Genomic DNA, 26,907 nt, shown 5'->3' with positions numbered 1-26,907 from the left:
CCTATTCAACATAGTGTTGGAAGTTCTGGCCAGGGCAATTAGGCAGGAGAAGGAAATAAAGGGTATTCAATTAGGAAAAGAGGAAGTCAAATTGTCCCTGTTTGCAGATGTCATGATTGTATATCTAGAAAACCCCATTGTCTCAGCCCAAAATCTCCTTAAGCTGATAAGCAACTTCAGCAAAGTCTCAAGATACAAAATCAATGTACAAAAATCACAAGCATTCTTATACACCAACAACAGACAAACAGAGAGCCAAATCATGAGTGAACTCCCATTCACAATTGCGTCAAAGAGAATAAAATACCTAGGAATCCAACTTACAAGGGATGTGAAGGACCTCTTCAAGGAGAACTACAAACCACTGCTCAAGGAAATAAAAGAGGATACAAACAAACGGAAGAACATTCCATGCTCATGGGTAGGAAGAATCAATATCGTGAAAATGGCCATACTGCCCAAGGTAATTTACAGATTCAATGCCATCCCCATCAAGCTACCAATGACTTTCTTCACAGAATTGGAAAAAACTACTTTAAAGTTCATATGGAACCAAAAAAGAGCCCACATTGCCAAGTCAATCCTAAGCCAAAAGAACAAAGCTGGAGGCATCACACTACCTGACTTCAAACTATACTACAAGGCTACAGTAACCAAAACAGCATGGTACTGGTACCAAAACAGAGATATAGATCAATGGAACAGAACAGAGCCCTCAGAAATAACGCCGCATATCTACAACTATCTGATCTTTGACAAACCTGAGAAAAACAAGCATTGGGGAAAGGATTCCCTACTTAATAAACGGTGCGGGGAAAACTAGCTAGCCCTATGTAGAAAGCTGAAACTGGATCCCTTCCGTACACCTTATACAAAAATCAATTCAAGATGGATTAAAGACTTAAACGTTAGACCTAAAACCATAAAAACCCTAGAAAAAAACCTAGGCATTACCATTCAGGACATAGGCATGGGCAAGGACTTCATGTCTAAAACACCAAAAGCAATGGCAATAAAAGTCAAAATTGACAAATGGGATCTAATTAAACTAAAGAGCTTCTGCACAGCAAAAGAAACTACAATCAGAGTGAACAGGCAACCTACAAAATGGGAGAAAATTTTCGCAACCTACTCATCTGACAAAGGGCTAATATCCAGAATCTACAATGAACTCAAACAAATTTACAAGAAAAAACAAACAACCCCATCAAAAAGTGGGCAAAGGACATGAACAGACACTTCTCAAAAGAAGACATTTATGCAGCCAAAAAACACATGAAAAAATGCTCACCATCACTGGCCATCAGAGAAATGCAAATCAAAACCACAATGAGATACCATCTCACACCAGTTAGAATGGCAATCATTAAAAAGTCAGGAAACAACAGGTGCTGGAGAGGATGTGGAGAAATAGGAACACTTTTACACTGTTGATGGGACTGTAAACTAGTTCAACCATTGTGGAAGTCAGTGTGGCAATTCCTCAGGGATCTAGAACTAGAAATACCATTTGACCCAGCCATCCCATTACTGGGTATATACCCAAAGGACTATAAATCATGCTGCTATAAAGACACATGCACACGTATGTTTATTGCGGCATTATTCACAATAGAAAAGACTTGGAACCAACTCAAATGTCCAACAATGATAGACTGGATTAAGAAAATGTGGCACATATACACCATGGAATACTATGCAGCCATAAAAAATGATGAGTTCATGTCCTTTGTAGGGACATGGATGAGATTGGAAATCATCATTCTCAGTAAACTATCGCAAGAACAAAAAACCAAACACCGCATATTCTCACTCATAGGTGGGAATTGAACAATGAGAACACATGGACACAGGAAGGGGAACGTCACACTCTGGGGACTGTTGTGGGGTGGGGGGAGGGGGGAGGGATAGCATTGGGAGATATACCTAATGCTAGATGACGAGTTACTGGGTGCAGCACACCAGCATGGCACATGTATACATATGTAACTAACCTGCACATTGTGCACATGTACCCTAAAACTTAAAGTATAACAATAATAAATAACAATTTTAAAAAATAGTTATTTTATTCCTCAATTCTCTGACTCATGGACCAAATTAAGAATTTAATTGAAAACATTTAATTTTATCCTTCATGCAGTGTAGATATGGTCTCTACCTGGATCTTTAAAAAATAGAGAGATCTGAAAGAAAACTGCTTGCATTTTTGCTACCCAGGTACTACCCATGACGACTAGCTAATTAAATAATTTAAATGGGAAACTGGTATTTCAAAATAATAAGACTTAGATACATATGAAATAAGGAGAGTAAGTTCTCTGACATGATATTTTCTAGGTGCTAAAGCCTAATTTCAAATCCTTTCTTGAGGGCAGGGGTCAATAGGGAGAAAAGCCTGGATTTCTGCAACAGAGGATAACAGATATCCAAGAATGGGACAAGTGAAGCTTTCTGCTTCATCACAAGATTACCGAGGATTAATTCCTCTTGGAGTTTTGTATTTAAGAACATGAGTATTGTTATCCTAGGAAAGACACAAAACCCACTGTAACATTTAGTTGTCTTAGATTTTGGTATTCACTTTAGCACGACTCATTATCAGTTCCCTGGTATAAGGAGCTGGGATCCTGCCTAACACTTATCATTACATATTAAATCAGTACAATAAAAATGACAGAACAAAGCATTGGCTTTAAAGGCAACAAATTCTTTTAAGGCTACACTAAATCCTTGTCTATCTATATAGTATTAAGTTATAGTACTGCTACTGTAATTAAATGCTATATGAGGAAATGTAACAAGATACTAGGTGGCCAAAGTAAAATGCTAACCTAAATAGCATCATTAAAACATAACACATGAAATAAAATTGGAAATCACTTTTAGAACACTGCTCATGTTACAAGATGTCAGAATCATGCATAATGCAAGAGTGGAACTGCTTACAGAGTTTACACAAGAGAATTTAAACTTGCTTCCATGGACATGAGGAACTGCTCTTTGAAGCATGGGCTCTGATGAGATTGTGCCTGGCTGTAACGATATTCCAAGGGAATGTTCTCGTTCTATCTGATGCATATTTATTTATAGGGTGCTGAATGAAGGAGCATTCATACTACATGGCAGATTGCACCTTCACCATATTTTTCATTAATCACCTTTTCTTCAGCATCTTCACCATTGCTTTATTATTGATCTGTTTTTTGAACCCCCTTTGTGAATAAACCTACAATCACAAAATTACCCATAGATCAATGTCAGCAAACGCATTCCTGCAAACACAACCTTTAACTCCTTTTCTCCCTGAACCTTCATTCCATTTCATCTCTTGGGCAAAGGCCTGAAAAAACAGATGATCCTCGTATTATTCCCTGAAGGGCAACAAATCCAGACCTTGCTAGGTTTACAAGGCTGAACATAAAGCGCATCTCAATGACAATACTTTTTCTCTACTGCTCAGATTTTAAGTCAAAAGGTCCTTCTTGCTCACTGTAACATTCCTCTGTGCTCTGTGTTAAAGACTATTGATCACATGTTGGTCTTTGTTGCCACATGCAGAGAAATCACCATCTCTGAATACATGAACCAAACACAAACATATTTATCCACACACTAACCTCTCTAATTTGGACATAATTAGAAAAAGGGCTATTTAATTAGTGAAAACTCTTAAATTATAGATGACTGATTACTTTTGAGTATATAAAGTAATAGCAGGAAATGACTAACAAAGTGTTGCCAAGTACAGGACCTGCCAGGCCTGTTTTAATGAATAGCTAAAGATCACTGAAATTAGCACATTAATTGTATGCATGTAAATTGCTTCTGCTACGTGCATTAAAATGTTATTCTCTTTGTAATCATGTTGAAATTATTTATTTGGTTAGTACACCCTTTTCATAATTATTCATGAAAGACAGAAAAGTGAACTTCAACATAGTTCCTGCCTGAATCCGAATACTATCATTTACAAACCTCCACATTTTACTGTGCATGCAAAGGACTCATGACTTATATTTTAAAAATTCAACATGCACATTTAATAAAGCCTTTTTTCAAGTTTCCCATTTCCTTTCTTAGTGTCTTCCTTTCAGTGTCTTGTAGAGGGTAATATCTCAGACTCCAGGTCAAACTCCCTCACTGTGAATCCCTCTCTATCATTTAACAGCTATGTGACTTTGGGCACATTGCTAAATAACTCTGAACCTCAATTTTCTCATCTGCCCTGCAGGATTGTTGTAAGGATTAAATGAAATGATGTTTTGAAAAATATTCTTAAACTTCCATGATGATAAAATTCACCTGAGGCACTTGTTAAACCCAACTTTCCCAGGCTCCTCGTTCAACTACCCCAGGTGATTTTTTTCCTCTGGGAAACAGTTTGGAAGCACCTGACTCATAGCAGCGTCTCTTCTGTCATATACTGTGTACTGTATATTGCATTCATGAGCCAAGAAAAACAAAGGAAAAATAAATGGAAGATATAAGGAACCAAAAAAGTCATCCCACAGCGTCCCTGCCAGCTTTTCCTTAAATGTGTCCAGGGCGGAGGCATTCACTCTCTTACAGAGAGTAGTTTTCTCCACATTTGAACAGTTCCATTGGTTCAAAAGACAAATCTCTTATTGTGCAGGAACCTGTTTCTTTTGAAGTTCTATTCATTGTTCTTGCCTGATATTTGGAGCAATTTGGAACGAACGAGTCGGCTTGTCTGTCCATTTGACAGCCGTTCAGACATTAAAAGAACTCTCTTATCTCCTCTTGATCTTCTCTTTCCAGGCTAAATATACCAAATTCCTTCATCCATTATTGGTGATAGAACATGGTTTCCATGGTTCTCACAGTCTTGATCACCCTCCTCTGGAGCCAACTCGAGACTGTCAATTTTCCACTTAAAATACGTTTTGTGACAGAATTGGACAGAATGCCATACATTTCTGAACAAGACAGAATATAGGCAAACCATAGTTCTCTTAAAGATGCTTAAAATAAATTATTTGAAAAGAATGATGTGCTTACATTAAAAGTTTCTGACCCCAGTTCTTTGGCTTACTGTGTGAGCTCGGACCAGTCATTTAACATTTCCAGAATCTTAAAGACCTTGTCTCTGAAACTGGGATAGCAATATTTCTCTGCCTACATGCAGACCTCATAGGGTTGTTCAGAGAATAAGACATAAAACAAAGTGGCTTGAATGATTATGTGCTACTTTTATCATCAAGTCAACATTAAAACTGTATTCAAAATAATCAATAGTTACTAAATCTAAGATATAATTTAAATACTAGTTTGTTCCCTATAAACTTTATGTTAAAAAGTTTCTGAATTTGTATTGTCCAAAGTATGAAGCCTCTACATTTCAGTAACGATGTGGAGAAGATTCCAGCCAGATTTTAAAAATCTCAATTTGTTTTTAAAAGATAGATTGTTGTCCAATCAGGTTACTTTGTGCTATATTTGTGCAACCAAGTCTTTGAACTGAAATTCCAAACTTAAAAAAGAAAAAGCCGTATATGCTTCTAGGAAGAGGGTCTATAGTCAGGACCCTGGACTTTACTATAAAATCGTAAAGACCTACCTGTTAGATCTGAAGAGAGAATTGGACACCACCCTCACCTCTCGTGACTTTTCTGGAATGTTCTTCAGGAAGGAAAGTGAAGTGTGCAGAAATGTCCTATTTCTTAATTGATTTCAGATATTTTTATTAACAGTATTTTCCTCTTTTTACTTTTCCGTTGATGTGTTCTCAAGGTAAAGTTTAACGTAAATGAGAAGTAGCTCTGTCTTTCTTATAGAAGATTTGGACTTAGATTAATGGGAGAAATAAAGTCATAAGTATGAAGATAGCCTTGCTAATGTTTTAAAATAATATTTAATTGTACAAACATGTGTTGTATATTTAATGATGAGAGAAAAAAGCAGGATACAAATCTATACATATGTGGCATGATAACAGGTATGTAAAATATTTGTATGTTTGTGAATACTTATTTACATAGAAAAACGAAGAACACTGGAAGGAAGTAAACCAAAATATTAGAAGTGATTATCACTGGTTAATGAGCTTACAGGTTTTCTTCTCTTTATACTTCCCTATATTTTATAAATTTTCTACAATGTGCATGTATTATTTTTATAATCATAAAAAAGGTAGCAAGAAAGTGAAAGAGCTTTGCTGCTAGGTGAAAAGTTGGTGTTTGTATTAGAAACACAATTTCATGAATACATTTTTCACTAGTGCCAACTCCGGAAGGTGGGAAAAAGACCTTCTCTTATTCTTCCCCCCATTTCATTTCATCTGACATGTAGGAGTTTCTTTTAATGATAGATTTCACTGAGGGAAAGGCACCTGGGGCAACAATCAAGGGAGATTGCATTACACTGTGACAAAATCTTTAGAACCGCCTTTCTGTCTGGGCCGTCAAACAGACTGAAAAAGGTGTAAATCCTTTCCGTTTTTTTAAAGTAATTTTTAAGGAGACTTCTTACACAATGAGATACACATTTAATATTTTAAAATCTCTGGCCTGTTTCCAAATAGGATTATCACTTCCACATTAATATTTCTGGTCTTTTACATAAATTTAAGAAGTCAGGGCATTGGTACATGCCCACTAGACTGAAAGCTCCATGACACTAGGAACCATGTTTCTTTGCTTGTTTGTTTGTTTGTAATTCATCTTTGTATCCTCAGCAACTAGCCTACGGCCTGATACTTACTAAATGCCAACAGAACAAGATGGAAGCAAGCCCTTCAGCCAGCTGACTAGGATACATAACAAAGCTCTTTTCCCTTCTCCCTGGGGTGTCAGTACCTGGATGGACAGAGAAAACCTGAAGGACAAACCTGGTCAAAATGGAACGGAGTAGACCCTGCCAAAATATGAGCAAATAGGGGAGGGGCAGGTAAAGGAGGGCTGAGGAATCTGGCTGGAATCTCCTGCACATCATTACTGAAGTGTGGAGGCTTCATACTTTGGACAATACATAGTAAAGAACATTGATAAAGCTCTCTAGCTTGTTCTCCCCTCCCCATTTTTTAATTGAAAGGGATGGATTACAGATGGCTGTAAATTTACTCTAGAATGTTTGAGAAAGGGTTGGGACAAGGCCCAGGCTGACAAAGTGATAAATGTCTGTGTCAGCAGGCCCCACATCTGCAAGAAATGGAGACAGGGACTTTGGCATACACCATGAATGACCAGAACAGGTGAACAAAGCAAAGAGGGGCCGGGTCTTGGGAACAAGAAGCTTAATGTGACTTCAGATAGACTCCCCTATTATTGAGTGAAACTCTGTAAACTTATGACAGAGGTCAGGAATGGCCTTTGGGTTTGGGGTGAGGGGAAGGGCAGATGTATGTCAAGTAGCTGAGAAAAGCTGTTGGGATATTTGTCTTGAGGAGGCTGAGATAAGAGGTGGATGGTGTGACATGGTGCTAAGAGGCCTTAGCTGGCTGACCTGAAATAATAAAGCAAGCCACCTTTATTATTATTATTATTTATTGTTATTATTATTTAATATGTATTATTCTTTTGAGGGGAAGTGAGAAAAGACAACTTGGTAACCACCACATACCTTCAATTTGCTGACATGCGTATAACATGTGTTCAAAGACTCCCCTTCTTGCAGTAAAGCTGTGGAGATTCTTATGTCTTCAATTACTGGCTGGAGTATGTGAGGATCCAAATGACTTATTATGTAAAAGAACATTATGGAGAACTGAGTTCCTAAAGCTGGAGTTTCAAGAGAAATACCACTTTTGTTCCCTGGTGGTGACAGAAGGAGCAAGACTTTGAGGTGCAGGCTAATATATACCAACTTTAACAGGCCTGAGGGAGTCAGCACCTTTACCTAAAGTAGTGCCTCAAATGGTAGGAGTTTATAATGCAGGGAGAAACTTGATAAAAATATGAATAGAGGGTTCTGAACCTCTTCTATCTGGATAATATGGACAGCTCCATGTTAAGGCTGTACGTGGTTTTCAAGAGATTCTCTATCATCTCTGGAGAGATTTGGAAACAGGAGGGCCAAATTATCCTTATTCGAGGTCTGTTCCTGGCATTAGGAATCCTTTTGAACTAAAGTCTCCAAATAGCAACTTTGTGCTAGTCAAGCCAGTTCTTTGAAATCTCAGCCTTCTGTCCTGGATCATTTCCCTCCCTGGAGCTGGCTGTAAATCTGTCACCCTCCTTCTAACAGATCCTATCCACTGTCTCTAGATTAACTTTCTCAAAACACTGTTTCATCATATTGCTTTATTTTCCCCTTCTGCAGTAAGTAAACTTTGATGGCTTCTTATGGAGCACTGGGTCTCAAGATGTTCTTGAAGCAGCCCCATGAGCATTACCTGGAAAGTTGTGAGAAATGTAAATTTTGGGGTCCTGCCCCAGACCTACTGCACACCTGTAATGCCAGCACTTTGGGAGGCCGAGGCGGGCGGATCACGAGGTCATGAGATTGAGACCATCCTAGCTAATACAGTGAAACACTGTTTCCACTAAAAATACAAAAAAAATTAGCCAGGCATGGTGGCACATGCCTGTAGTCCCAGCTACTTGGGAGGCTGAGGCAGGAGAATCACTTCAACCAGGGAGGTGGAGGTTGTAGTGAGCCGAGATCGGGCCACTGCACTCCAGCCTGGGGGACAGAGTGAGACTCCATTTCAAAAAAAAAAAAAAAGAAATTCTGCTGGTATGGCCCAGTGATTTGTTTAACAAACCCAGCTGTGTACTAGAGTTTGAGAACCACGGCCATAGAGCTCTTCAACTTGATATTCAAAGCACTCTCCTCTCTGCTGTCTTACAACACTTGCCTCTTGTATTGCCAATTATGGCACTTATTCATCCTGTCATATGTTATTGTTATTTTCTTTGTATAATCTGATGTCACCTTCAGAATTGTAAACTTCTTGAGGTATTGGTCTGTGTATTTTCTTAACTATAAAATCATAAAGCTAGAAAGGACCTGGAAAAGCAACCCCTGAATTTTGCAAACTTTTGAACAGTAGCATGCATATAGTGGACATTCAATTAACATTTGTTGAATGAAATAACATGACCACAGCGGCCCCTGAGGTGAATTGAGACTGCCGAGACTTCAGTGTCATCATCTTAATTTAGGTCATTGCTTTGGACACCCTCCAAGGGTTTCTGAATACCTGGGGAAAGCCTTGGATGCCATTGCCAGCTTTTCCCTCATGGTCTTTGCATGGGCTTTGGAATTTTCTTACTGAATGCAAGGCAGTGTGGTGGTTTGAGTCACAAATAGCAGAGCATTTGAATTGAGAAGAAAATAAAAACAAAAACAACATTGGTGTTTCTATCTTATTGCTGCTTTGAGACTCGACATGAAGTATGAATCCATCATACACAAGAAATAATATCTTGCCTGGATATCTAAAGCATAAATAAAAATTAATTGCAGCACACAGCTGTTAATTATCAGGCTTTGGAGCATTCCAGAAGCAGTTGCTCATGAATACTTATTCAGCTAAATATCACTTGCTCATTAGGACATGCCGACATTGGCTATGAAGACACTTGCCAGTTGCTGATTCTTGTTGCTTCTGTATAGTCTAGGGGTCTAGCCTGCCAGTGGTCTGGCTGTTACATTTTAGGGGTAGGCTGTCACAACAGAAATGGGCATGTTTGGCTTATGAAACTACTCTGTCTTCATCTTATGAGTGTTCATACCAAAAGAGGAGATCCTTGACTTCCAAGGATGGCTATTTGGTGATTCTTCTCCAAAGTGAATTGGGCCATGGGTATGACAGACATTTTGTGTGTGAGTGTCACTTTGTGGCAGGTAGTAACACATAGTGGTGTGCTAAATACATTAATAACTTTTATATTACATTTTTATTATTAGGGTTCAATGCTTTAGGGCCCTGTTAGAAGATGTTGCTCTCAGAAGAATGACAAAAACTTAAAAAATGTATTTACTGTTTTTTTAGAGAGAGACAGCTTTGTATTTCAGAGATGAGAAGAAATTCAGAAAGGCAATTCATTTTCATAGGTTAAATTTACACACTAATGAAAAGGAGAGAAAAATAGGAAAAGGGTTACTTTTATTTTTCATCTTCTGTGGACAGTGGACTGAGCAGCAAAAATAACCTATCTTGTTACTATAGGTCAAATTCATTAAAACAAACATACATGGATTTTCTTAATTATACGTGCAACCGTTGTACTGAGATTTGATTTAAATAAGAGTGCTGCTACTTGTTGCTTAGAAAGTTTCAGGGTAATTATATTGATTACAAAATTGGAACTAAGGGCCTGGTTTTCCTGATCTTGTTATTGTCAAGTCCTTCCTAGTTTCCAGTCTCCGCAGACCTCTCTGCTCACCATGACTTCAGCCTGTTCACTCAGCCTTCTAAGCTCCCTGTGGCCAGGCTTTACCTGGGAGAGGAGGCATTTAAGGAGTTCCAATTCAACACTTTTCTTCCTTAGCATCAAGTTAGTTTGGCTTCTGGTCTGCCTTTGGCTTTTGCTGTAATTTCTAGAGTCATGTATGTCTCTCGTTCCTTGGATTCAGTATCTACCTTATGCTGCAGTTCTCATACCCGCATTCTTCTCCCATTACCCAGAATTGAGTTCCTGTTTTAAAAGTTTGCCAGGTCTGCCCAGGTCCTCTAAGAACACCTAAGACCCAACCTTACGTTTGCCATTCTTTCACTCTCTTAGCCACTGGGGTCCAGCTCCTGTTCCACAGTCTGACTGTGGCTCTACTATTGTAGATAAGGCTCTCTGATGCTGCCTGCCTGAATTTGGGACACGTTTAGCTGCTTCTTGGCACCAAGCCGTGCTTTCGTATTGAGTGAACTTCTGCTCTTTCATGTTTGCCTCCTGATACCAATTTCCTGGCTGCATTATCAATCCTTGTGTTCTGCCATATTCTTCAGATACTTTGTTCTGCTTGCCAGACTGGACATTCTCCCAACACCTGCAACTGAGCCATCCTCTCTGATGGGTAGGTCTAGTTTCAGGTCCCAGTTTCTTCCCTTGTGACCTGACCAGGCAGGTGTCTGGTTTACCAAATTCAACAAATGTGAAGCATGTCCTTCTAAATGTTTGTTTTAAATACAATCATTTAATCATTTTTGTTTCAATTAGGTTTACATTTAAAGAATTACTCCCATACTTTTCATTACTCTATGTGGATTGTGGAAATTGTTGCCTTTCCCTATTTGCAGTTCTTTTAAGTAATAAGATGCAAATGAACCTCACTTTCAATTGAAATTCTGAGAAAAGTTCTTAGGGTAACTTTACATCTAAGGGTGCTTTAATTAGACTGAATTGTGCCTATTTATTGCCTGATGTCCAAGGCAGAAACCCTGGGTCTAATTATTGTGCTTATTTACTGCTCTCAATTATATTATAGATATGAGGAGTTGAAGAGCAAGAAAAGAAAAAGCAAAGCAAATATATTTGTGCATGAGTGAGAGTGTGTGTGTGTGTGTGTGTGTATTGTGTTGAGACTGAGGGGAAGGTAAGGGCAGGGGAAAGCAACTCTGTTCACTTGACAAATGTAAAAGGGATCCCTGTTAATATAACCCTATCACTGATGTGAGCACTTATTATGGTGTATCAGGCAGTGTGCTAATAAGAACTGGGGTTACTTCATTTAAGTCCAATTAAATAGTTACTAATTTTATTCCTACTTCACATGAGGGAAAGCTGAGGTTTGGAGAGGTTAATTTACCTGAGTTCACACAGAAAATAATTGCTGAATCAGGGATTTGGATCCCTTTGGTGTGACTCTAAATTTGAGTCCTCCAGATTATACTGCTTTCCTCTTCTTTAGTGTGATGTTTCCAGATTATTCTTGTACAACCTGAGAAGTGATCGGGAATATGGAGGAAAATAAGTGACATTAACTAGTTATAGTAACATTCACTAGTTATAATTTTCTAAGGGTTTTTGCATACAGTATCTGCTTTATTTTCAGAAAATAATAAGGTAAATGATATTGTCTTCATTTAGGAGGTCAAAACAGAGACTCAGAAACATTAAATAACTCCATATTGTTGTGAATAGCTGTAGTTTATTCATTTGACTCTTGTTTACTATTCCCCTGTGAAAGTCTACTACAGTATCCTGACAATGGACATCTGATTTTTTCCAGGTTTTTGCTATTGTAATAGTACCACTATGAACATTTATATGAATACTTCAGTGCATATTTTGCAAAATTTTTTCTCAGCTATATACCTTAGAGTATGTGTGTTAAAAATGCCAATTTAAAGTAATAAATTAAAAAAGAGGGCCATGCATGGACCAATGGCCAGAGCGTGTCATAAACCAGTGATTTCGATTAAACAAATTCTGTGAACTAAGGTAAAAAATAAAAATCTGTAAACCTGAGACTTCACTTTTCTCCCCCAAAAGCAATCACCTGACTTGGTGACTTATCTGGGGCAATAGAATGGTAGAACTGGTTCTAACCCCCAGTTCTGTAATTATAGACAATTCTTAGGCCTGTCCCATGTTAACACATGAACATTATTCTCATTATTCTACTTGGGTGGCCTGAGAACTACAAACTTCACAGGTTCAGAGGAGAGATTACACACCACTGAGTTGCTAGTCTGTTTTTGAGAAGAGATTTGGTTTTGAGAAATTACTCCAGAGTGTTTATATTGCTTCACCCGTGGGCCTGTGTGCTGTTAAGCTTGAAATGAAAAGAATGACTCTGTGGTTTAGTTTTATGAGGGAACTAAAGCCATAGAGTTATGATCTAGTGCATATAACATTGAAGGATCACAATTTAAAGTCCAATAATCCTTGCCATTTGTCTTCACAAGAGGATCTCAAAGAGTTTTATGAGAAATTATAGACTAAGAATTTGGGAGAGTTATGTGCAATTTTTGGTTAAAAAAGGAAGTGCTAAAGTTTTCTGGAATGCTTCAAGGCTGTCATTGGAAAAGGCATGAAGAGAGCCTAGGATCATTGACTCCTTGGCTAGGTACCCTGGCAGGATTAAATGCAACCAAACAATTCAGTGATTCTGAATGGCTTCAGCTTTCTTTGAGTGGCAGTTTTGCTCTTCTGGGGGCCCTACTAATTGAAGGAAAGCATAGAGGAGCCAGAGTAAATTGGTTCTTCAGAACCTTTAAGAAATATTGTGGGGGTCATATTAATACAGCTTTTGTAATATATTCTCTTTCTAATTAGTTTTTTTCTCTCTTTAATGAGAATTTTAAGGACTGCAGTGGCATGAGCCAACAGAGATTTTTAAACAGCACAAATATAAATGGTTATTCTAAATTATATTTGGAAGAAACTCTACTTGAGGTATTTAAGTTAGTAAGTAAAGGCACCAAATTAATATAGGCTATTTTAAGAATAAATATGGAATGCTATAAAACTTTGGTGATCTGTATACTTTCTGGTGGCTGGCCAATAGGATTTTTAATTGAATTACTACAGAAAATTCAGCACAAAATATTATCAGATTTAACCACCCACTCAATATGTTATTTGTTACTGTTTTATTAGGCTAAATCAAAGGTTATAGCATCTCATCTTCTGCATTGATTTTCAGCCCAGAGGGGTAAAGTTTTAAAATGAGATCATGAAATTTTAGTAAAAGCAGGTACTTAACAAAAGGATGATACTCAATTATTTTATTTAGAAAAGTAAAACTATTTTGTGACTGCTTTATACGTGCATTCCTAGCCTTTAAATAGTTAGACAACTTCATTGACATTCACATTTTGGAGCTTTGTAACTAGTCTGAGGTTGAACCTGGGAGGGGAGGTGTTGGATGCTGAGGTCCTCATGGAGAAAAGACCTGTTGGCAAATCCAATGTCAAAAGTACCCACATTTCAGGCATATTGCCTTTGGCTATATTCTCTGAAAAGCCCCAAGATGGTGGACAGCATGGCTGGAGTTTAGAATTCCCCAGATAATCATTTCAGAATCTATGCATCTCACATTTGGACATTGTAAGTGGTTAGAAATTCCTGTTTTTTTAATTATTTTGTGTCAGTGTGCCTCATCTTGCAGCTGTTCTCAGAGTGCAGTCTCCAGACCAGTAGCATTACCCAGGAACTTGTTAGAAATTCAAATTCTCAGATTTTTGTTGGCTGCCTACATGTCTTCTTTTGAGAAGTGTCTGTTCATATCCTTCACCCACTTTTTGAGGGGTTGTTTGTTTTTTCTTGTAAATTTGTTTAAGTTCCTTGTAGATTCTAGATATTAGACCTTTATCAGATGGGTAGATTGCAAAAATTTTCTCCCATTCTGTAGGTTGCCATTTCACTCTGATGATAGTTTCTTTTGCTGTGCAGAAGCTCTTTAGTTTAATTAGATCTCATTTGTCAATGTTGGTTATTGTTGCAATTGCTTTTGGTGTTTTAGTCATGAAGTCTTTGACCATGCCTATGTCCTGAATGGTATTGCCTAGGTTTTCTTCCAGGGTTTCTATGGTTTTGGGTTTTACATTTAAGTCTTCAATCCATCTTGAGTTAATTTTTGTATAAGGAGTAAGGAAGGGGTCCAGTTTCTGTTTTCTGCATATGGCTCATCATCACTGGTCATTAGAGAAATGCAAATCAAAACCACAATGAGATACCATCTCATGCCAGTCAGAATGATGATTATTAAAAGTCAGGAAACAATAGATGATGGCAAGGCTGTGGAGAAATAGGAACACTTTACACTGTTGGTGGGAGTGTAAATTAGTTCAACCATTGTGGAAGACAGTGTGGCAATTCCTCAAGGATCTAGAAGCAGAAATACCATTTGACCCAGCACTCCCATTACTAGGTATATACCCAAAGGATTATAAATCATTCTACTATAAAGACACACGTACACGTATGTTTATTGCAGCACTATTTACAATAACAAAGACTTTGAACCATCCCAAATGCCCATCAGTGGTAGACTGGATAAAGAAAATGTGGCATATATAAACCATGGAATACTATGCAGCCATAGAAAAGAATGCGATCATGTCCTTTGCAGGGACATGGATGAAGCTGGAAGTCATCATTCTCAGCAAACTAACACAAGAACAGAAAACCAAACACCACATGTTCTCACTCATAAGTGGGAGTTGAACAATGAAAACACATGGACACAGGGAGGGGAACATCACACACTGGGGCCTGTTGGAGGTTGGAGGACAAGGTGTGGGAGAGCATTAGGGCAAATACCTAATGCATGCGGGGCTTAAAACCTAGATGATGGGTCTGTAGGTGCAGCAAATCACCATGGTACATGTATACTTATATAACAAACTTGCACGTTCTACACATGTATCCCAGAACTTAAAGTAAAAGAAAAAAACAAAACAAACAAACAAAAAGAAATGCAAATTCTCTTGGATCAAGACCTACAGAATCAGAAACACTAGGGATGGAGCCCAATGATGTATTTTAAAAGCCCTCCATGTGACCCTGATGTCTGCTACGTTAGAAAACAACTATTTAAATTATGTTGATGAGTGTAAGTTTTTTGATAACCATCTTGAAGAGCTCCTATTCTAGTGTCTGATTCATGGTAGACTCTCAGTGTTACCCTGAAAATGGAAGATGCACTTAATTTGTAATGCAGCAGTCTGTGATGTTTACTATTATATTTTAGTCTCTCTCTCTCTTTTTTAACTGTCTACTCAGGAATGAATAGTTGCCCTCACAGATTATTCATTTACTTTATCTTTGAGACTAGCTCTTCAGCTTTTCATTTAATATGAAAAAGGTCATCTTCAAAGAAAATTGTTGTTTGATGCTTCAGTTATTTAATTCTCTAGCGAGTCACTGAGAAACAAAGTTGGTTCATGCCAATCATTTCTTTCCCATTAAAGAAGGAAAGTCACTTCACTGTCAATAATGATTAGTGAATTTTTTCTCTAATCTCTACTTCAGGACCATTTAAAACTTTAGTGGCCAAAAATTTGTTGTTTAAGACTTCTAAGTTGGCTTTGAATCTGCTTAGGCAGCAAATTCATCTAAGGGCTGTGAACCTCTCAGCTTTGCCTAGGGTAATAGGTGAAAATGGGGAAAAAATTATTCACAAAGAAAGTTGAAGTGAAACAGGTTTGGGGAGACAAATGGACTCAGATTGTGATGTGAATTCATATGTTTTATACACCCAATTATTTCTAATGTGTGAAATCCAGGGAAATTATGTGTTCCAGACTCAGTGAGATTCATGTGGTACAAACCTCTTTTGCATCTTGTTATGTAAAAGATCGATGTGGTTTGAATAGCATCCTTGCATGTCAGCACATCTAGTCCTAGGGGAAGAGGTTCCTCAGGATAGGGACACCAAACAGAAGATGCTGGGTGTGTGTTCTCTGGGGATGAGACAGCTGATTCTGGGTTAAAAACTGAAAACGCAGGGATCATTGAGATTTCAGGGAGGCTCCACATGGACCAGCATAGGGAGGTAGGGATGGCCACGGCATGCTGAGGGTCTACCAGGAATATAGAGAAATCTGGTAAGGCAGGAAGGAAGTGAACCTGCAGGGGAGCCAGGGGTCTGAATGACCAAAGGACCTCCTTAGGTAGCATTCCTTATTCGTATGATTCTAATAAGAATGTGGGTGGAAGAATGCTTCTAGAATAGAATTGGACTGAGTGGTGTTAACCACTATCTGAGCAGCTCTTTTCTGAGTACCTAGCCAGACCTGTTCAGCTTTGTCCTCCTCAGAAAGAGGCCCAGATAGAGGGGAGAATTGGCCCCTAGAGCCCAGGTTCTGGGAGGCAGTCTATAAAAACTTGCATTTTGAAATCCACAGACATTGACTGAATGCCCTCCTGGTGCCAAGCACCATGGAGATGCTAGGGATAAAGTAATTAGAGAGTTCCTGCTCTCAGGGAACTCCAGGCCTTATGAAGGTGACAGATAGTTAAACAGCTTATTATAATTCAGTCGAATGGTATTTTTAGGGACAGAATGTTATGCAAGAATATAAATCAATTTTTTTCTGCCTGAGGAAGTCAGCTAATTTTCTTAGAAATTGTAATATAGGTAGGCCAGGTAGTGAAGAGGGGCAGGGGCATGGCAGGTAAAACGACGAATGTTTAAAGAAGTATGGTGCTCTCAGGAAATGGCAAGCAGTCTGTTTCTGCAGCAGCATAAGATACCTGAGGGTGAGTGTTGGAGTTGAAGTTGGACAGATGGCATGGAATCAGATCATCAAGGACCTATAGGGAGCAGAGCTTTAGTCAGAGGAGTCACATGATCAGATTTCTTTTAGAAAGATACATTCTAGCTCTTTTATGGAGGGTGGATTCCAGATAACAGAGGCCAGACTCAGAGTAGAACCTTGTAAAAGTACACTTGAAGCATGATGCGGGCCTAACTCAGGGCCATTTCTAAGGTGATGGAGAAGCAAGGTTGACTTTTTGAGGCTTGAATTTGTCATGTTTACTCCTTTTTTAGTCCTATCTCCACCTGTTTGGGGGCTTCTGTGGTTGATGCTCTTATAGTTGCTGCCTCTATAGTTGCTCTTGATAGAGGGAACAGATAGAAGGTGGGCCAGCATTCTGTCATACTACATGGGGCTTTTTCCCTCTCAGAGATTTTACCAAACTTTCCCAGCAGTATTAAACGAAACCCAATTACTAATATAAAGAATTTCATGTTAATATATTAGTAAATAAATTCTTTTGATACCATCTTTTGTGACAGGTAATTATAATTTAAGTGGCCTACATCAAATGTATTAATTCATTCATGAAACTTTCATTGACATTTGCAATGTGAAGGCACTGTTAGCTTCGCTGAAGGGTAACAAAAAAGCATTGAATATCCTCTGGCAGAAATTGCCAGTCCTTCTTTATTCTCTATAGCCACGAGCCAAGGAACTTTCTCAAAGCATTTGTTTTATTCATTCTTTCACTAATCCTTCAATTTATAAGTCAACAAATATTTGTTCAGCATCTACTATGTGAAGGCAAAATAATGACATGAGGTGAGGAACACGTTAGAGGTGGAGTAAAAATAGAACAGAAAGTTCAAGATGGACTTCAAAGTTCTCAGAAATTCCCAAATTTAAAAATACTCTCAAGACTTTGGGGAACTTAATCTTTAATACTCTTACTACTTTTGTTATTAAAGAGCATCTTGGTTTAGGAAGTAAAGTTTTAGCTTTCGATAACCTAGGAATCATATCTCAGTTTCCATGTTTCTCTGATAGTTACTTGAAACTTTGATCCCTGGACTCTGCAATGTGGAACCATATTCACAGGTCACAGTAATTTCGAAAGATAAGCAAATAAAGTATTTTCCATTATCTATCTGTAGGCTTTTCTATTGCTTAAAAAGAGACTAAATAGCATGGTTTTCTAGGCAAGTGTGATAGAAAATGTGGAGCCTAACTCCCCTCCCTCACCCTTTTGAAGGCCAATCTATGAATTTGTTTGAAAATTGTCCAGTTTCAGAATTTAGCTAACTAGTTGTGTAAATGACTAAGGGTCATCAGAGAGCATAGAAGTATTATTTGCCCAGGCATATTTTGACCTCTTCTTTGACAGCCCTTCTTTTCACTGAAAAAAATTCTTTCTCATTCTAGTCTTCTGCTCTTCTATAGAAAGAGAACTTGCTGGGAGTTAGGTGACTTGACTTCTAATCTCAGTTTTGTGGCTAACTAGTTGTAGGACTTTAAGCCAGAGGTTGTCAAACTATAGCCTGCAGGCCAAATCTTGACCACCATCTGTTTGGGAAAATAAAGTTTTATTGGAGCATAGCTATGACTGTTTGTTTACTCATTGTTTACGAATGCTTTCTTGCTACAATACTGAGATGAATACTTCTGATAGTACCATATGGCCCACAGAGCCTCCAGTATTTACTCCCTGGCCCTTTACAGAAAAAGTTTGCCAACCTCATCTTTAGGCAAGTCGCTGTCTTACTTGAGCCTCATCTCCCCCATTTGTAAAATTTGGGAGTTGGACTAGATTGTTCCCAGGGCTCATGTCCTCTTTACATTGTTACTCTAGAACTCTTCTTACAGAGCAGTCTCATCTCACATCAGTCATTTTATACTGGGACATAAACCTATTAATATTTATATTCATTCAATTTACTAAGCTCCTAATACTGGCAAATCAGAGTGGAACACTAAGTCTAAGAGCATCCCTGCCTTTGAGAAACTTATAATCTGGTTAGAAGATATACATACAAGGTTTCAAACTTAAATTAAAATAGAATGTAATAAAGGATAACATACCAAATTAAGTGATAATGATTAAAAGATTTCAGAGGAGAAATATCATTATGGACTGACATCATTAGGGAAATATCTGTAGGGGAAAGTGAGATTTTATTTTTTTAACAGTCATCTTCATAGCCCTGTAAAATACTGGATTCAGTGTTCCTCTAAAGCCATAGTTTTCAAATTTTAGGATGCATAAAAATCAACTGAATTAGTAGGAAAAAAATGCAAATTCCTTATATCCAGCTTTCGAGATTCTAAGTAGGTCTAGGGTACAGCTTATAAATGAGTATTTTCACAAACACCCTGGATAATTCTGATACACATTCTGGTAAGTTGTTAAATATAATTACTACCTAGGAATTTATGATGTTTGGTAGAGTTTTTGTGAACTGTGGTTATGTGTGACTAGAAGGAACTCCATTGTCCATGGAGCAAGTACTTCAATGACTTTCTCTCTCTTTTTAGGAAATGTGAAATCTCTTAGGCCAAGAAGAACAACCTGAGGACTCTCTTTCTGGAGGTAATTGAACTCCTTTAGTAAATCCAGAGGAGAAATCTGAGATCAGTACATCTTTTGTATCTATGATAGCTAAGGATACATCACTTGAAAGATTCACTGTACTAAGTACTTTCTTCAGCATTTGACTCTTGGCCCTTGTGTTGTGAGCTCCTTGTTCCTGCAAAGCTGGCTGGGGTCACCATAGTGGGTCAAAAAAAAATTCATCAATGAAAGAGATAGGGAATCTCCAATCTCTATCCCAAGACATGTTCTCAATGACTTGAGCACATCAGCAGATGCTCAGGATACAGAAGAGAGATTTCATCTATGGGAAAAAGACCCTCTGAAAAGAAGTGTGAAATCATCAAAAGAGCCATTGGAGGGGACACCAGAGAGTCATGTGGCTGAGGTTTCACATGATCCTGCCATGCTTCCAGTCCAGAGGAGAAAGCTAGACCCACTCCTCAAAAAGTATAGGCATCATAAGAAGGCCACAAGGACAAAAAGAAGGAGGAAGGAGAAAATGGAGGCCCAGTGCTCCCCTGTTCCTCCAACACCTTTGACACCACCACAAAGTGAAGAAGATGAGGCTGTAGACAAAAAGCCAACTCTACTCAGTGCCCAGGAAGATACTCCTGACCTTCTCCATGAGGTAGGGGTGGCAAAATCCTGGGATTGTCACTCTTCCATAAGAAAAATAGTGACAGCTCTTCACCTGGAGTAGGAAGAATTGGGGGTATGGAGCTTGAGAAACGAACTGGGGTCATTGGTCCCAGATAGAACATAAAAGATTTGGCGGCCGCACACGGTGGCTCACGCCTGTAATCCCAGCACTTTGGGAGGCCAAGGTGGGCGGATCACGAGGTCAGGAGATCGAGACCATCTTGGCTAACATGGTGAAACCCCGTCTCTACTAAAAATTAAAAAAAATTAGCTGGACGTGGTGGCAGGCGCCTGTAGTCCCACCTATTCGGGAGGCTGAGGCAGGAGAATGGCGTGAACCCGGGAGGCGGAGCTTGCAGTGAGCCGAGACCGCGCCACCGCACTCCAGCCAGGGCGACAGAGCTAGACTCCGTCTCAAAAAAAAAAAAAAAAAAAAAGGCTTGGCTCAGAGAGTCATGTCCTTTTTTCTTTATGCACATGGTTATTGTCTTTGAGGGCTTTTAATTTCTTTCTTTTACTTACAGGACAGATTACAGTGTCTGCAGGAAGAGGGTTCCGGTGTGATGCATCAGGAATGTCAGATCCAGTCCTGTAAGCTCTCGGTAGCTCAGAAGCCCAGGCCCTCTTCTCCTGCAGTGACATCCTTGGCATCACCACCACTCTGCTTTGGCAGTTTCCTAAGCTGTGTCTGCCAGACCTTCTCAAGGTCTAGGAAGCAGAAGCCTCCCAGAAGAAAAGGTAACAACCAGGCTGAGGCAGGAGGTGATGCTGAGGTCCTGAGACCTGGCCCAGCAAAACCAGAGTTGAGCCTCAGCAAAACGTGTAGTCACTTCAAATTGATACAGCCTTCCTTTGTGTTTAGTTTTATAGTTCTCTCTGTATGTCATTGTTCCTCTTAGTTGAGTTTTTGCCTGTCAAAGAGATAGAGAGCTGCTTTTATGCTGAGATCCTCAAGCCAAAACCCACAGTAAACGCAAAGTAAAACTTTGAGGCTTTGAACTTTTACTCAGTGGTGGAATTACTTCCTACTTCCTTCCCATTAGGTTGAAGGTGGGATTCTCTCTGGAATAAGTTGTTCCCAAAATTCATGTGTATTTCACTCAGGATTGAAGTGATACAATTTCATCATTTTCGGTAGTGTTTCCTGATATCGACGACCAAATGGAGACCTTTCATGTCCAACTCCTTTCATTTTCTTTTACCTTTGACTACAGATTCATTTTGTATTCTTCATCTTCAATATTTTGTTGAAATTCTGCCACTCTGCCACTTTCTTTTTTCTTTCTTTCTTTTTTTTTTTAAGACGGAGTCTCGCTCTGTCGCCAGGCTGGAGTGCAGTGGCACGATCTCGGCTCACTGCAACCTCTGCCTCCCGGGTTCAAGCAATTCTCCTGCCTCAGCCTCCGGAGTAGCTGGGATTACAGGCAAGCGCCACCATGCCCAGCTAATTTTTGTACTTTTAGTAGAGACGGGGTTTCACCATGTTGGCCAGAATGGTCTCAATCTCTTGACCTCGTGATGCCCCACCTCGGCCTCCCAAAGTGCTGGGATTATAGGCGTGAGCCACTGCGCCCTGCCAATTCTGCCACTTTCTAACTTGAATAAGCCTCAGGATGTCCTGGCTGCTACACAGCTATCACTTCCTCCATCCCTAACCAATATTTGGTTTCGTTTTTGTCACTTGTTAGTAGGGTTCCTAGCTCTCCCTTCTGAAAGGTACCTTTGGTGTTCTCTAGCCATCTGTATTGAAAACATAGCCACACAAAGTAATGTTTCTTCCTTGTCATTCTGTAGTCAGATTTTCACAGAATCCTGAGTTCTTCTGAGAATCCTAAAGAAGATAAGTGCTTTACTTTAAGAAAAGTTCAAGATCATTCCATTTCCCTCTTGTTCTGGTATGCTAGGTTAATCCTTTTCCCAGGATGTAAGAGTTTAAATTAATCTTACACCTTCTTTTGAGGGAGTATGTTCAAGAAGAGTTTAGGAGTTTCCCTGTAGCTTTATTACTTGTTGTTATTTCCTAATTGTCCCAGTTTCCCAATTCATGTAAGAATAATAAATAAAAATACAAATATAAATAAATGTGCAGAGTATCTGCATAAGAAAGAAATAATATAACTTATTTTCTTTTGTCCTTAGCACTGACTCTGATAATTACTGGAATCACTGGAAATGTGACCAGTATGTTAGTTCTTTTCATGCCTGGAACAAGGCTTTGTACTGTTGGAAGAATACAGGTTTCAGATAAGGAAAAATCTACACAAGCACTTAGTTTTGAAACTTTTCTGCTCCCATGTGTCTTGACCCCTTACTCATAACCAAGAGAAAGGGAGTTTATATCTCCTCTGATGCATTTGTAAATGAGAAAGTATATATTTCCAGGTTTCAAAGTTTATATTGCTGTAGTTAGGAAGGGAATAGAATGAGTTGCAAGAGTGGTGGCAAATATCCTCAAGGATGCTTTGGAGGTAACAGGTTACAACCACATTTGAAGAAATTTCATGGTTTGGTGAGGATTTCAAATTAGAATTAGCAATTTTGCAAAATGTCATAGTACTTAGAGTAAAATAGGACACCTTTCTTTAAGAATGTTGAATATTGGCCCCCACTCTCTTCTGGCTTGTAGGGTTTCTGCCGAGAGATCCGCTGTTAGTCTGATGGGCTTCCCTTTGAGGGTAACCCGACCTTTCTCTCTGGCTGCCCTTAACATTTTTTCCTTCATTTCAACTTTGGTGAATCTGACAATTATGTGTCTTGGAGTTGCTCTTCTCGAGGAGTATCTTTGTGGCGTTCTCTGTATTTCCTGAATCTGAATGTTGGCCTGCCTTGCTAGATTGGGGAAGTTCTCCTGGATAATATCCTGCAGAGCGTTTTCCAACTTGGTTCCATTCTCCCTGTCACTTTCAGGTACACCAGTCAGACGTAGATTTGGTCTTTTCACATAGTCCCATATTTCTTGGAGGCTTTGCTCATTTGTTTTTATTCTTTTTTCTCTAAACTTCCCTTCTCGCTTCATTTCATTCATTTCATCTTCCATCGCTGATACCCTTTCTTCCAGTTGATCGCATCGGCTCCTGAGGCTTCTGCATTCTTCACGTAGTTCTCGAGCCTTGGTTTTCAGCTCCATCAGCTCCTTTAAGCACTTCTCCGTATTGGTTATTCTAGTTATACATTCTAAATTTTTTTCGAAGTTTTCAACTTCTTTGCCTTTGGTTTGAATGTCCTCCTGTAGCTCAGAGTAATTTGATCGTCTGAAGCCGTCTTCTCTCAGCTCATCAAAGTCATTCTCCATCCAGCTTTGTTCCGTTGCTGGTGAGGAACTGCATTCCTTTGGAGGAGGAGAGGCGCTCTGCTTTTTAGAGTTTCCAGTTTTTCTGTTCTGTTTTTTCCCCATCTTTGTGGTTTTATCTACTTTTGGTCTTTGATGATGGTGATGTACAGATGGGTTTTTGGTCTGGATGTCCTTTCTGTTTGTTAGTTTTCCTTCTAACAGACAGGACCCTCAGCTGCAGGTCTGTTGGAATACCCTGCCCTGTGAGGTGTCAGTGTGCCCCTGCTGGGGGGGCCTCCCAGTTAGGCTGCTCAGGGGTCAGGGGTCAGGGACCCACTTGAGGAGGCAGTCTGCCCGTACTCAGATCTCTAGCTGCATGCTGGGAGAACCACTGCTCTCTTCAAAGCTGTCAGACAGGGACATTTAAGTCTGCAGAGGTTCCTGCTGTCTTTTTGTTTGTCCGTGCCCTGCCCCCAGAGGTGGAGCCTACAGAGGCAGGCAGGCCTCCTTGAGCTGTGGTGGGCTCCGCCCAGTTGGAGCTTCTGGGCTGCTTTGTTTACCTAATCAAGCCTGGGCAATGGCGGGAGCCCCTTCCCCAGCCTCGCTGCCGCCTTGCAGTTTGATCTCAGACTGCTGTGCTAGCAATCAGCGAGACTCCGTGGGCGTAGGACCCTCCAAGCCAGGTGCGGAATATAATCTCGTGGTGCACCGTTTTTTAAGCCCGTCGGAAAAGCGCAGTATTCGGGTGGGAGTGACCCGATTTTCCAGGTGCCGTCCGTCACCCCTTTCTTTGACTCGGAAAGGGAACTCCCTGACCCCTTGAGCTTCCCAAGTGAGGCAATGCCTCGCCCTGCTTCGGCTCGCGCACGGTGCGCGCACCCACTGGCCTGCGCCCACTGTCTGGCACTCCCTAGAGAGATGAACCAGGTACCTCAGATGGAAATGCAGAAATCACCGTCTTCTGCGTCGCTCACGCTGGGAGCTGTAGACCGGAGCTGTTCCTATTTGGCCATCTTGGCTCCTCCCATAGGACACCTTTCTAAAGTCAGTCATGCTTTGATACTTTTAGTTGTCTAAAAAGTGGTTGATTTCTCATTTTAAACAGTATTGAGTTTTCTTGAGCTAATTGACCATGATAAATGGGTTTTATTACATAAAATTTCAAATTATCCAAACTATATCTATATTTACATACATATTTTCTCCATTTAATACAAGAAGCACGCTCCCAGGTGAGGCATCATGTATGAAAGTCCTGAGTCATAGAGCCTGTTATTAAAAGCTCACCAGAATGCAGGTATTCTTGTTGCTATTATACTTTATTATTGTTATTTATCATAATAAGTGTTTCAGGTTAGTTGTTCTATCATAGAAAAACTATTAGTGGGAGCCTAGTTAGCCATATCTTCAGCCCCATCTACAATACTGATTTTCACATAAAAGTTATTTGCTACAAATTTGGTACATAGGTTTCAAATAAGGAAAGATCTATATAAGCACTTAGTTTTGAAATTTTTCTGCTCTGTGTCTTGACCCTTTACTCACAAACAAGAGAAAAGGTGTTTGTATCTCCTCTGATGCAATTTGTAAATGGGAAAGTGCGTATTTCTGTGTTTCAAATTTTGTGTTGCTATCTTTATGGTTTGAATTTTTAAACATGATTTATGACTTAATAAAGCTGCTTTTGAAAAATATACTTAGAAAAATAGTATAGCTGTTTCAAAGTAAAAACATTTAAAAATAAAACTTGCTACTATTGATGAGAGATAGAGCTTTATGAGTCATTTAAAAAAATTGTTTCCCCTGCAAAGCAGATAGACAGTTTTGCACATGTATTATAAACAGACATAATTGGCAAGTATAGAGGTGATCATATTTAATGTATTTAGTTCTCTTTTTTATCCCCATGGGAACCTAGAGAACTAGGTAGGTATCAGATGTTGCTGTACTTATTGCTACAGGTTGATTAAGCTAAGATTAAACAGGTCAATAAATATTTTCCAGCAATTTTTCTAAGATCACTCGTTTAGTCTGATAAAGAATTATAATACAAGTTTTTAAACCAAATTATCGGACTATTAGTTTTGTGGTTTTGTCTTGTAAATGTGATTTTTTTGCTCTGGGTTCTTGACCCAACATTCAATATCGAAACATTTCCTACAACCATTTTGTTTTTGTCAACTTATTCTCATATTAGTGTCCAAATTCCAACTAATGCCTTTATTACTCCCTGGGAAGATTTTAACATGAAAAAACCCTGGCTAATGTAAAATTATACCCCCCAAATAAACCAATAAAAAGGGTTTACTTATTACCTGAATTTTGACAGAAATAGTAGAAAGTATCTAGTCCTTTCCTCTTATTTATCAGAGGAATCTGAACAGAGAAATTGAATAGCTCTCTCAAAGTGACATAGCTGGTTAGTGACAAAGCTAAAACAAGTAATAGCTACCATTAGATTAAATATTATACTTATTCACACATCAGTAATCTTCAGGCAATCTGCATAGGGTTGGTATGATAGTTTAAGTTCAGAAATGTCCCAGGACTGGCAAGTCCTGATGCAGAATCCAAACCTAGGTCTGTTAGTCTCTGAAGCCAATACTTATTACATTGTACCTCTCAGTATTATAATATAAAATGCCTGTTACAAGTCTAACTGTAATATTAAGAATAAATAATTTCTCTTATTTGCCAAAATTTAGATTTTAGCTTTAGCACATATACAATAAAAATAGTGTAATAAAAAAAGTCCAATTAAAAAGACTATTTCTTTGGGTAAAATTTCTTTATTGAGCTGTAAATAATAAAATAGTTAGAACCTAAGTGATTGATTAAAGAAAACTTCAGTGTAATGTAAATAAACTTTTAATCATTACAACCAATTAAACTGAGACAATTACTTAACTGAAAAGTGATTAAGAAAAAAAGGATAGCACATAATCAAAGCAGGGTCCTTGACTTGACACGGTCACAAGACAAGGCACAACAAAGACGAATTAGGCTCCATAGAAAGCTAATAGACTTAAAGGCATTTCTAAACTGTTTTCAGGTGAAGAGTTTGAGACTTGGCTAGCAGAAAGACAGGCTCTTCACCATAACCCAGTGACCCTTGAAATAAGTACGTATACTCTGGCTAATGAACTCCAGGCTTTACATAGGAAATTTGAATTTTCTCACGCTTCAAAACATTCTTTTCATTCTGATTTGACAAGGCCTTTTTCAAGACAAAAGAAAAGAACAACAGAACTGGAAGACTCAAACCACTTGGCTGTGTGATCAAGGGATTTGATT

The 26,907-nt window shown here is 38.9% G+C and overlaps 1 protein-coding gene across 22 annotated transcripts in view; it reads left to right on the top strand.

Annotated features, from left to right (window-relative positions):
* LOC460575 (uncharacterized) overlaps window positions 1–26,907 on the top strand; it is a 510,143-nt gene that overhangs the window by 152,061 nt on the left and 331,175 nt on the right. For 17 of the 22 annotated variants that reach the window (XR_010155700.1, XR_010155691.1, XR_010155698.1 and 14 more), the window contains 2 exons: window positions 19,646–20,331; window positions 20,867–21,080. Coding sequence is in view for 10 of the 22 variants with exons in the window: in XM_063806961.1 (XP_063663031.1) it covers window positions 20,107–20,331; window positions 20,867–21,080 (439 nt within the window). In the remaining 12 variants the exon portion in view is untranslated. Of the gene's footprint in view, window positions 1–19,645; window positions 20,332–20,866; window positions 21,334–26,907 lie in introns of those variants that run through there. The other 5 variants (XM_003950158.6, XM_054680869.2, XM_009446116.5 and 2 more) reach the window with 1 other exon arrangement.

Source organism: Pan troglodytes, chromosome 2 (assembly GCF_028858775.2).
Source record: "Pan troglodytes isolate AG18354 chromosome 2, NHGRI_mPanTro3-v2.0_pri, whole genome shotgun sequence".
Lineage (NCBI taxonomy): Eukaryota > Metazoa > Chordata > Mammalia > Primates > Hominidae > Pan > Pan troglodytes.
The sequence above is the reverse complement of the archived record's forward strand: the minus strand, read 5'-3'. Positions and strand labels throughout refer to the sequence as shown.